At 47.2% G+C, this 12869-nt stretch overlaps 1 protein-coding gene across 1 annotated transcript in view; it reads right to left on the reverse strand.

Annotated features, from left to right (window-relative positions):
* Dscam (DS cell adhesion molecule) overlaps positions 1–12869 on the reverse strand; it is a 546865-nt gene that overhangs the window by 240896 nt on the left and 293100 nt on the right. The window contains exon 9 of the mRNA XM_077795550.1: positions 2946–3224. Coding sequence (XP_077651676.1) covers positions 2946–3224 — 279 coding nt within the window. The remainder of the gene's footprint in view (positions 1–2945; positions 3225–12869) is intronic.

The following is a 12869-nucleotide window of genomic DNA, read 5'->3' on the forward strand; positions in this document are numbered from 1 at the left end:
ACCCCCATTTGGAGCTCTGAGTTCTGGAGCTGGCCAGGCCTGGCCCCTCTGGCTTCTCCCCACGTCAGAACTGCTCTGCCCGGCGGCGGCTTCCCCATGGTGGCGGAGGGGGCTTCCCCCACCTGGCTGTGAGGCAGACAGTGCGCTTCCACTGTGGATGCCCCTTTCTCTCTCTGCAACATTCACTCTGCGAGCACGTTTCCTGTGTCACCTCCGCACACCGTGAGCTCAGGGGCTTCTCATTACTGTCTTCCTTCCCCCGTCATCCCGGGCACTTTCATCTGGCCTGTGCTGCTGAAATAGCCTCTTAACTATTCTTCTTGCCTCTGGCCCAGGCCATTTTTCACACAGCTGCTAGTGTGATAATTAAAAAGATAAATCAGGCTATGTCACACCAGAGTTAGAGTCACCACTGGCCCATGTAGGAAAAGATGGACTTCCAAAATAACTGCAAATTCAGATTGGGACAAAATCAACTGGGATTTTACAAACCATTGATACCTGGTCACCACTTCCAAAGATGGTTATTTAATTAGTATGGGTTGCAGCTTGGAAATCAGGACTTCTTTAGAGCTCCCCATGCAATTCCAATGTGTGGCGAAGTTGAGGATCACTAATTGGTCTATCATCCTAAGGGAAAGGGGACAGTAAACACCAAGACCTGCAGGTTTCTTTCCTGTTCTAAAACATCTCACCATGTGTAGGGAGCTATGAGAGCAAACCTGGGCCAGAATGTCCAAGAGCATATGACCTTACAGGTCGCTGCCTTTCTCTCATGCGTGCCAGGCACCAGGGCAAGCTGGAGCTTTGTGAGAAAGCGACTTTCTTGCCTGTACACCAGGACAGCTGCTCCGTGGGATGCTGGTCATCCAAACAAACTAAGCAGGCTAACGTTGACGATGTCACTGCTTCTGCAGCCTGAGATGTAAAACCCCTGAGCTGGACTGGGCACAGGACTGAGAGTGCTGTGGACAGGATGTGTGCCACTGGTCAGACCAACCGACACTGCAGAAACGCCATCTGGGAGGGCAGGCCCTGCTGTGGAAGCACCGGGAAGCATGGAGGTGCGATCTGTCACCTGTCCCCACTGAGCTCCTCCTGGGGCAGTCACTGACCCCTGGTAAGCATTCCCCAATAAACCCTATGTCCCCCAGGCCATCTCCAGGCACTTTCTGTGGACTTTCCACAACCTACCCCACTGCCCTGGCACAAATGGGTCATGAACGTGGAAATTGGCAACTTGGAAAAATAAAATAAACAGAATAAGTTCCCAGACACCTGGGAGAGGGATCTACTCCCAAAGGTGGTCACTTAGTGGGTCTGAGAGGGGACCAGAAAACACACATCTGTATTTGCTTTACTCTCCCAGGAGATCCCACAGTGCAGTCCAGCTGAGAGCCACCGCCCCCAGTGGCTTGTCCCTGCTGGTTTCTCCAGTGACACGGATCTGTTGGTGAGCATGCTTCCTCTCAGGCCCTTCACTGTACATTCACAGAAGCTCATTCTGAAGAGCAACTGCAAGGAGCCTGGGATCAGCGACATTCTCCCAAACAGCAAGGCTCAGTTCAGACCACCTGACCACGGCTGTGGTCCAAATGTCGGGCTGCCTTTCCTCTGAGGGAGAGCAATACGAAGAACGTCCTGTACATTTTGATCTGTCATTTTTGTTCCCTGACCTGGATCCTTCAGAGCAGATTACAGTGAAGACAGGCTGATGCGCAGTTTTGCCCTTCACAACGGTCCAGAGTCAGTCCTGCTCCTAGGAAAATGCGTGGGAAACAGAGACCACGTTGGATCCCATTTGTATTCATATTCAAAAAGTGGAGAAAAAAACCAAGCACCCAGTTCTCATAAGGAAACGTGGAAGGTGGAAAGAAAGAGTGCCTTGGGCATCCTTAACCCATCTCTAACTGGAGATCAGTGTCGACCCTTCCACTCTGGGAAATTCTGGGGAATACCACGTTGGTTTCTTCACAGGAGGAGGTGAGAAGGGCATGGCTTGCCAGTCGGACAGGAAGGAGTGCCGTGGAGGGATGAGTGTGAGGACCGAGGAAGGATGGGACACACCACTCAGGGAAGAGTCTGCTCAGGACTCTCGATGATCCTGACCCTAACGGACATCACCTCCCACCAATCACACAAAGGGAAATTTTAAAATGCAGCTGTCAACATCGATGTAAGCCTCTAACATCATCCAGTTACCCTTGCAATGTGGATGGATGCTGCGCTCCTGAAGGATCACTCATGCCCGACAAGCACCCAGAAACCAGCAGCTTGATTTACAGACACAGCACATGCTTCTTGAGACGTTGGTGTTGAGGAAAGATGAAATAAAACCCGTGCTTACATTTTAGATGTATTAAGACCACTGCCAGTGCTTTTTACAAGTTACAGGAGGCTGTTTTAATTTTTTCCATAAATACAACCACATTCTGCATGATTTTAAAAATGTTGCAACAGTTTCCCCAAATAATGATAGATTTACTGGCAAATAGAAGAGAGGGGCAAGGAAACCACATTTCTAAAATTAAATGGATATTATTTGTAGCTACTATTTTATAGCTCTTTAGAAAAACTGTTTTACTTTTAAAAGCTATTTATCTAAAACAGTAAAAAGTATTAGAATAAAATAAAGGCAAGGGTAACAGACTTTGGTTTTCAAAAATAAGGCGGGAGCCCTATTTCATGAATGAAACCCTACGACCCCATGACCCCCACATTTCCAAGAACACATTGGCTAGCTGCCGTCATCTGTAGCACCAGATTTGCAGTAACTGAAACCATCACTTGGAAGTTGGGGGAATTCCTGGTTGATTTTTATATTGTTTCTTAAGGGAGAAGAATGCATTTCTACGAATCCTTGTTCTTTTCAGACATGTCAGGCCCCACCCTCTCGGAGCACGGCTGATCCTGCTCGCCTGGGCCCCGGGCACCCCTCTGCCTACCTCTCACAATCAGCTGGCTCTGGTGCTCCACGGCTGCCGCCTCGTTCCGGGCTATGCAGGTGTAATTGCCGTTGTGCAGGAGGGAGAGGTTGGAGATCCTCAGGGAGCTGGTGAAGTCGATGTTGTCGATGGTCACCCCCAGGCTGGCTGGGATGGGCCGGCCGTCCTTCTGCCAGGTGATGGTGATGGGTAGGTCCCCTGAGACCACAACACATGGGATGAAGACCCGCTGCCCGATGGAGAATCTTGGAAACTCAAAGGGTTGGATAAAAGGTGGAACTGGAAGAAAAAGGAAAAAGAAAAACATACTAGAGGAAGACAAAGGAGCAGTGTCTCTATCCCACATTCTCTGCTCTGTCAACGCCTTGCCTGACACTGCAGGAGTGACCCAGCCGTGACACAGCACAGAAGTGGTCAACTCCACAGGAGCCGAACCCAAGCTCCGTTTGTTTGGAGTTTTAGATCATTCCAAATGAAAAGGAGACCTTGATTTGCACCCAATACCTATGATTTACCTAATTTAATAACAATACCTAATTATAAATAAAATATTTTAGGTAGAACACTGGAGTGCAAATACTGTGAAAGATGGGTATGGGTTTGGATTTTTTTCCTAAGCTTTTAAAAATGATGGATACAGGTCTGGTGTGGTGGCTCACACCTGTCATCCCAGTGGCTCTGGAGGCTGAAGCAGGAGGATCGGGAGTTCAAAGCCAGCCTCAGCTATAGCAAGGTGCTAAGCAGCTCAGTGAGACCCTGTCTCTAAATAAGACCCCAAATTGGGCTGAGGATATGGCTCGTTGAGTGCCCCTGAGTACAATCCCCAGTACCCTCCTCCCGCAAAAAAATGATGAGTCCAGGTGAGACTTCTTTCCTGCTCTGCCATTAGTAGCATTATGGTGACTGCCCCCACCCTCCCACTGCACACCTTGCTGAAGAAACAGTTCTGTTCTGTGGCTGAAGTTGTTTTCTATGCCCAACTGACAGCAACTGTGAGTTACAGACACGGGTTAGGAATCTCACATGCGCCTGAATTCCCCCTTCATTTTATGCATTCTGTGTGTGACCTTATATTACAAATGGGTCCAGGGGCTGGGGCTGCAGTTCAGTAGCAGAGCACTTGCCTAGCATGTGTGAGACACTGGGTTTGACCCTCAGCACCATATAAAAATAAATAAATAAAATAAAGGCACTGTGTCCATCTACAACTACAATTTTATTTTATTTCATTTTTTTAAAAAAAGGAGTCCAGGGCAAGTCAGCTGGTTGTGGCAATGTATTGATCAGGAAAATAAGGTTCTAGCCTTCAGCCCAGCCAGCCACGGGCTCAGCTAAATTCTGTCTGGGAAGCTCTGTTTGCCTTTAATTTCCCCAATAAACTCCTGCTTCTCTCTTCTGCTACGGGTCAGTCTTCCTAGACGACCTCACAGGATGCACATGGCATCACTGGTTAGAGTGCCCAGGGAGCCATGTTCAAACCCCGCTGATTTACAAGCCATGGGCAAGATATTAATGAGCTACTACTCTTGGCTGCATGAGGTCATTCACAGACTCATTTTGCAGATGAGGAAACTGAGATTCAATGATGTTAATTAGTCCTTGGACTTAGAACTAGTTGGCTGGTCCACGAGGGCTCAACACACGCCTATTTGGCAGAAATTGGTGCTTTCATTGGGGTTCTTTGTTGTGTTTTTTGCAAACATATTTTTTAAAGAAATAGTGTATGTAGGGGTTTGGAAATGACTAAGGGAACGAACTAAGATTCAGAAGCATATGAAAACCTAAAATAAACCAGTTGCCATATAGAGCAAGGCTATTAAACAGCAAAATGCCTGCAGAGTTTGCTCATTAATCAATTACAGATCCTCCGTTACCAACTCAGGGGAGACACAGGAACCCAGAGAAATCTAATCACGCCCAGTTCATCTGGTCCAGGTGGGTGCTGGGCACACAGCAGGCAGTGCGGAGTGCCAGTCTCTCCTCACAGCACTGTTGCTTTAAATCTTGTGCCAGGTAGTAGAATGTTTACTCTGTCTATAGTAATTATTAACAGTTCATACACTTTCATTTTTTGGTACATGAAAAGCCCATTTCTTCTTTGGTTTCTGTGGGCAGTAGCCTGGCTGTGCTCACACGGGCCTTCCTGTTGGCCTGGCACGTTTTTCTTAGGTAGGACTGCATGGTTTTGGGTCCTGCTTCACCACTGATTGTGTGTTCTACCCTTCCCTGCGACCCTGTTCCCTTGTTTATAGAACCAGGAGGGTGGCCCCGGCTCTGGGGAGATGGCAGGAGGGTGTCAGACTTGCTGCGTCTGAGGCCGATTCTCAGCACTGGTCTTCCTCACAGGCCTTTAGGTGAGGACACCGCCCAGTGGGAGGGCCACTGGGCAGGGAAGCCTCCATTTCACCCCAGCTGGAAGGCTGCTGGGAGGGGAAGCCTCCATTTCTCCCTCAGTTACAACAGGAAGAAGGAATACAGAGGGGCTCTTTCCATGTCCCAAATCAAGAAAGAGAGGCGAGCCATTTTTCACCTACGTAACAACAGATAATGTAGGGAATGCAGTGTCCATGATGGATAAGTTCAAGAAGGTTCCCTGCAACAGAGACTGATACGCAACGGAGGAGGGACGGGTGCATAATGATCTAGGAACAGTGGGAAGAATCAATTAGTTACAGAGGAACTGGGTTAAAAACAAGACCCGAAACTCACCCCTATGCTATCCATGATTCCAAACAATAAGTTAAAAAAATTACAAGGAATACAATTACAGTTACATAAGTAAATTTCAGAAACTTAGCCTTAAAGCAACCCTGCTGAGAACAGGAAGTGAGTCTCCAAAGCACGGAAAGCGAGGGTCAGCCAGCTGATGCTCCAGGTCTCCTGCCTGCCCCCCAGAGGGTGAGCCTCGCTTGGAGAACCTCATTTTTTCCTCATTCTTTCAAAATTGATTTTCATTTTAATTATTTGCACATATTAATTATACCAAATGAGTCTCTTTGAGCTTTTTCATACATATAGTGTCATTTGTCCTATCCCCCACCACCCTGACCCATCTGCCCCTCTACCACCCCTTTCCCCACCAAATTGTCCCCATTCCCTTTCCATGTCCTGTTTTAAACCATTAGGACACTCTCCATTATGTAATTTCTCGGTCTAGAGTAGATGCAGAGACTTCAGGCACACTGACATGGGCTGAGTCAGAGGCCACCGTGGGCAAGATCACGCAGGTGAGAACCAGAAGAGTCACACCAGATGGGAGCCACAGTTCAGTTGGAAGCAATTGGGGAACACTCTGTACTGGCGCACGCTGCCTGATAGACAGTTTGGGCTTTTTTATTTCTATTTTTTGGTAATTAATGCAAAGTCATAAGACACAATTAAGTTTGAATTATAGGTGATGGTTAATAGATGAAAAGAAAAAAGATATATTTAAAAAATTAAAACATTCACAAAAAATGAGAACCTGTTAAAATAGCTAAAATTAAAAGTTGCATGATTTCACTTAGCATAATAGTCTCCAGATCTATCTGTTTCCCGGTAAAAGTCACAAAGTCATTCTTTTTATATGGCTGAGAAATATTCCACCATGTGTATATGCCACATTTTCTTTACCCATTCATCTGTTGAAGGGCAGCTAGGTTATTTCCATAGCTTAGTTATGTTTGCATAAATATGACAAATATACTCGTTGTCATGTGTAACTAAAAAGTACAAATAAAAAAGAAAATTTATGTTGCACGATCAAAGGATGGAGTACGAGGGAGACGCCATGTTCCCACAGTAACGTCACGGTCAGCTTTGCTCTGTGCTCTCCCACCGCGGTACGTCAGGATGCTCATCGTCTCCAAGGACTCCATCGTGATGTTGTCTGTCTTGCTTCAGCTGAGTCACCAGTGCTATACACAATGCTGGAAGTTTCCTAAAGGGTCCAAAATCTTACGTTTTGCATTCATGGGATATAAATTGGAGGCAAAACAAAACCAAGAAATTAAGGAACTCCATGATTTGGGGAAAGCTGAGCCACACATTTGAGAGAACCTGGTTCCTTTTTGTGGCTCACTGTGGCCCTTATATGAGTCAATTCCCTGAATCCCACCATCCGTGAAGCCTTGTAATGCTACAGGAGCAGAAATTCTGAGTGTGACATGCCTCATTTTGACATAACCTTTCTACAAGTAGTATGTAAATATCCACTAAATGTCACTTTTTTCCAGGTTTGTGTATTTTGTAATGGGAGATCCTTTCTCTGAAGCAGCTCAGAACCACCAAATACTGCCCAATGCCAGTTTGGGCTCATTCTTTCTAAACTCTTCATACGAGCATTAAATCAGGCTGCTCCATATCTGTGTCTTTTCCCTCAACAACTAATTGTATTTTTCATAAAGTGAGAAAAGATTTCAAAAAATTTTTCCCCAGGTAAGAGGTGTATGACACACTGTAAAACGATGGCTAGGTGTCCTCGGTCTTGAGTCATCAGCCAAGGGTCTTGATTCCATTTCTTAAACTCTCTGATCTTATTTCTTCACATGTAGGGATGATAATCATGTGCAGTGCCTGAGAGTGTTGGTGGACAGCTGTCCGTCACACTCCCGGCTCAGAGCCCCAGGTGGTGGACAGGGGGTGCTCAGGACTCTCCTCTTCCTCATCCCCTTTTGTCCCAGGGCCCGTGGGGAGGTCCTGAGGCTCTCTTCCCCAGCCATGTATAATTCCTCTATTCCAGCTTTTGTCTTCTCTCTAGTGGTGATGCTGTCCTGTGAATCTCCACACAATTCTCAGGACAAGTGCCCTGGTCTCAGGACGAGTGTTCCTACTGTCGGGATGCATGTTCCTGGTGTCAGGATGAGTGCCCCTGGTCTCAGGACGAGTGCCTCTGGTCTCTGGATGAGTGCTCCTGGTCAGGACGAGTGCCCCTGCTCTCAGACTGTCTGAAGGCTACTCCTGGAGCCACAGTCCACTCAGACATGGCAATAGATCTTTCATCTCCTCAACCCCGTTCTCACCCACCTCCCTTCTACTTCATGAGATCTTCCTCCCATTCTTTTGTAAGATTTCTTTTTTTAACACCTCAATTGCTTCTTGAAGTATTGCATCTTTGAAACCTATATTTTTCCAAAATTGTTTCTTCTGATTCTGTTCATTACAGGAATTCAAGTTCCATGACCTGTTTCTCAGAGTTCAGTCCCAACGGCACACCCACTTCAGATGCCCCATCCCCATAGGACCTGCCCAGACCTGCCCAGGCAGAGAGCTGTCTACTGTCCCTGAAAGGGCAAACTGGGGCTTCAATGCCACGAGGCCAAGGGCACCTTGCGCAGCACCTCCTGGCCTGTTTGCCTGGAAGACCACTGAATTGTCCAACTCTGCTACTCCACAGCAGGCTTCAGCTTTCAAATTGTAGACAACCAACCCACGAGGGGACACTTCTCCACTCTGGACATATCACACAACTAAACTTTCCCTTCATTCATTCCAAGGGTCTGTTTTCAAAACCTTGCTGTGACATACATCATGTTTACACTTCGACGAGGACAGTGACTGATGTGCTTGACCATTTCCTTAAGTAGGGCAACCCAGAGGGACAGGAGATGGGTTCAGTTTATCCTTCCTATTTCCCACACCTAGTGGAGAAAACAATGCTGTGCACATCTTAATTTTGAGGATGCCTTTACGTTTATACTGAAGGCCACCCTGAAGACGTGGGGAAGGACCTAAACAGGAGAACAAGGCTGACATTTCCAGGACATAACAGTGACAACCCTCCTCCTGGTGCTGCAGGCTGGGGAAATGGCATCAGCACCTAGCCTTGCTTATGTGACGGTGGTATACATGCATACCAACTACGAATTGCCCCTGAGGTTGGTGACTTTGGATCCACAGTGGTCAGACTGCTTCTGGCTCATCATGAATTAGGCTGATGGTCCTGGAGCTGTCCCTGCTCTAGGAGGAAGGACCTGAGGCCGAGGTTCATGGGGATGTGATGAAGAAGTAAGGATGTGGCCGGAGCCCACAGGTGCTAAAAGAAACAGGTTGTTTGCAGCAACCTGCACATCAGCTTGGCCTTCTGCTCCAAGTTCAGCATGCACTGATTACATGATGGCCAGACATTGCTGAAGAGAGATCCTGCGGCAGGAGAGATCCCGCAGACTGATCTCCCTCTCTGTCTGATGGGTGGGAAGGGCAGGGAGGGCAGACACACTGTCCCTGTAGGAAGGTCTAAGATTTCCTTAAAGAATGGTATTTTGGGCATACTTGCAACATCCCAAATCATGCCAAACAAAATAAAATGTTCCAAGTATCTATTTTTCTCTAGGCATATATTAAATTACACATTTGAATTTCTGTGGCTGAATGGAGTAGGGTGTATTTAGAGAGAGTCGTGTTTTCTGAATTTTTCGAGACTTGCTCAAATGAGAAGTACGACTCTTTTAAGGCAAGAGTTACATGTGAAAATGGTAAGCCAAAGTTTGTAAAGATCATTTGGCACTGGCCACATTCTAAGTTATAAAAAAAAAAAAAAACTGTTCCCAGGAACAGAAGTTTATCTGTATTTTCCCTGGTTTTAGAATTTCCTGAGTCACTAAGCCACCAGGACTTGGAGAGGCTGAATGATGGTCCCGTGTGTGTGTGTGTGTGTGTGTGTGTGTGTGTGTGAGAGAGAGAGAGAGAGAGAGAGAGAGAGAGAGAGAGAGAGAGAGAGAGAGAGATTGATTTTCTTTATCTGTTCACCTGCTGATGGACCCTTAGGTGGTTTCCACATCTTGGCTGTTGGGAATGTGGGTGTGCAGATGCCACTCTGACACGTGGATTTCATTTCCTTTGCACATAAGCCAGCTGAGTTGCTGGATCATAGGATCCTTCTCTTTTTAATTTTCTTGGGAAACTCCCACACTGTTCTCCATAATGGCTATGCCAATTTGCATTCCCACTATCTGTGTACAGGGTTCAGTTACCCACATCCTTGTCAGTACTTGTTATCTTTTACCCTTTTGGTAACAGCCACCCTGACACAATCAGAGAGACCAAATTTCAGGATTGTCACTGAGGATGAGTGCTGCCACCCTGCAGTCTCAGTGCGGCTGTCCTTCTGTCCCTAGATGTTATCTCTGCTATAGACATTGCTATGATACATCTTTTCACATATTATGTTGAAATTATCAATAATGAGTTCATCTATTTTCTGGTGTTATTTCCTTATACAGGTCGTTTTTCCTGAATAGAACTATTGTCTTTATTTTATCCAATAAAGATTCCAATACGGCCAGTGCAGTTTTGGATTTTTCAATGACTAGAACCAAATTAAACAATATGTGTGTGTGGTAGGTAGAACCTGACATTATTTCTAAGTTAAATAAAACAGTAATATGTTTTCTCAAGAGTAATAAGTTTCAGCACCACCTCTAATTGCTTGGGCATTCAAGTATCTAAACATGCACGAGTTCTGCTTAGAGTCCCTAAGTGTTCATCTCTGTGGCGAAGGGACCTTGAAGGGGGATGCCTCATCCACCTGAAGACTCACACAGAGAACTAGGGGACAGACTGAAAGCCTTCGGTCAGTGGCCAGCAGTGCACAGGGCAAGGCTGCCTCCGTGTCCAGCCCTGAGTGACCCCTTGTTCCCTGTCCTGGCCTGGCCTTGCTTCCTCCTCCTTCTGATCATCTCAGCCATCTCCCTGGCTCCAGCTGTCAGTGGGTGTCATTGATCCCAGGATCTAAGTTTTCAACCAAAGCCCTCCTCAAGCTTAAAGCTGGCCAGTTCAGTCACCTCCTCACATCCTTGTCTTGATGCCCAGAAGCATCTCCAGTCCAAACCAAACATGCCATGCTTTTCCTTCATCTAAGATCCACCTTCGATTCCCTTTTCCTGAAGCTGAGCATAGTCAAGGGGTGCTCTTTGCCAGTTCTCCCCCTCCCCAGCTCTTTCCTCTGCCCCAATGCCCAAGACACCTGTGTGGGTACTGCTATCACCACCATCACCTCTCATTCCAACCTTCCAATTAGGTCCTAATGGGTCTTCCTTCGTATCTTTATGTCCACCCTCTCTGCACTGCGACCCCTTGTATTCCTCCATCAGATTCACTTCCTAGAGCACTGCTGTGAGCAGGCGCCTCTGTTGGCATCACGCCACCTCCAGCAGGACCAAGCGGGAGGGGTCGGCCCCACCAGGTCTCACGCCTGTCTGCAGACTCTGACCTCCGGCTCTGGGGAGGAGCCTCCACTTCAGCCACATTGGCTCTTGGATGTGAGCAGCAGTGTCCGTCCGTGTTTCTGTCCCAAGGCCCCATCCTGACCCCAGCTTCACTCCTGTCAGCTCAGTAGTTCCCTGTGTTTGGAGACCTTCGCAGGCTCCAGAACTATTCGAGACTCAACTTGGTTTCTCTTGGATACTCGTTTTTGACTTCAGACTTCCACCCCTCCCTGCCCTGAACTGGCAGGATATCCACCCTCTCTCTGTGCGGATGGGTTGGAATGGAGCGTCCATCACCTGTCTGACCCCAGTTCCCCACAGGCAAGTTTTCTGCACCTGACCCTCCGATGCTCCTTCTCCAGGGCCACCTGCCTGCAGGTCCTCCCACTGCTCCTGGACCTCTGCAGGCGTCACCCTCTCTATATCCCTGGACCTTGTTAGCAGTCGATGCACACATATTACCTGAGCCAGGTTTTAAGGCATTCCAGGAAGCACAAAACTGAGGCCTGTGTGTTAGAAATGGTTTCAATGACCAGGTTGAGTCCAGGGATGCTGCTGCCGTACACTGTGGGATATCTTATTGCTAATTTGAAATACTGCACTAATATCATTGCAGCCAGTGTGAGCAGTTTAAGGAAAGATGTTCAAGAGGCATAACTTCAGAGGTCTGGCGTCTCCCTAAGTGGAGGAGTTGCCCACACACTGGCTAGGTTCCCTCCAACGAGGCACAGGTGGCGCTGCACTCGAGGTGATGTCACCTGGTACCTTTGGTCACCAGCCACTTCCCAGACCGTGGCAGAGGCAGAGATCCACTTTATCCGAGGATCCTTTTTGGAGTGATTCATGGAGGAAGCAATTTTTTCTGGAGAAGTCTGTGGGGTCATTCTCCTTCCTGAGCTCCCTGGGGCACAGGGTAAGTCTGTCACCAGGCTGCATCCCAGCCCTGTCCTTCCTGTCCTCCTGTCCACAGGTGTGGAGCATAAGGTCCTCCCTGATCAACCCCCTCCAACTCAGTCCCTGCTTCCTGGGGAACTCAACCTGCCACAGTTCATTGAGAGCAAACAGTTCATGCCCAAGTGATAACGAAGCCAGGTCCGAGAGTGACATTGCTTCTGAAGAGGCCCCTTCCCTCCATAGCCTCTGTTCCCTCTGGACTGTGATCCGAGAGGCAGTCTCGTGGGCTGCATTTTCTTTCATTGATGCCCTTCTCTGCATGATGAATAGCATTTTTCCATCTTCACACAGAACAGAAAAAAGAAGAAGCAGCAAAACAAAAGGAGTTTGAAGGTTTGATTTTAAGATGGCTGCTCATTGCCTTAAAGGGAAAATTCCGTGTTTCATGGTTTCTATGTCTTCAGCTCCCCACATTCATCCAGTTTCCAGAATGAAATGCTGTCTTATTCTCTAATACTTGGAATAAATCAGGCATGAGGATAGTAAGTCTGCACAATGACTCTCCAACAAGGGACTCCTGCCATGCGATGCTCGGTTTGGATGCTGGACTGGAAAACCACGGAGCTGTAAGAATGACACCTGAGGAAAAAGGTAGGAAACACATTTTTCTCCCCCCAAATATTGCTTAAAGTAAGCAAGTAAATCCATGGTGAGAAAATAACTAAAGTACTTTAGGAATTTAAAAAAATCTTTAATGCATACTGCAGAATTTCAATGAAAAGAAACAGGAGCTGTCGATTTCTTCGGCAGGCAGGATGCTAGTTAGACATAATGAGGGGAATGATAA

This window comes from Urocitellus parryii, chromosome 2 (genome assembly GCF_045843805.1).
Source record: "Urocitellus parryii isolate mUroPar1 chromosome 2, mUroPar1.hap1, whole genome shotgun sequence".
In the NCBI taxonomy this organism is placed as follows: domain Eukaryota; kingdom Metazoa; phylum Chordata; class Mammalia; order Rodentia; family Sciuridae; genus Urocitellus; species Urocitellus parryii.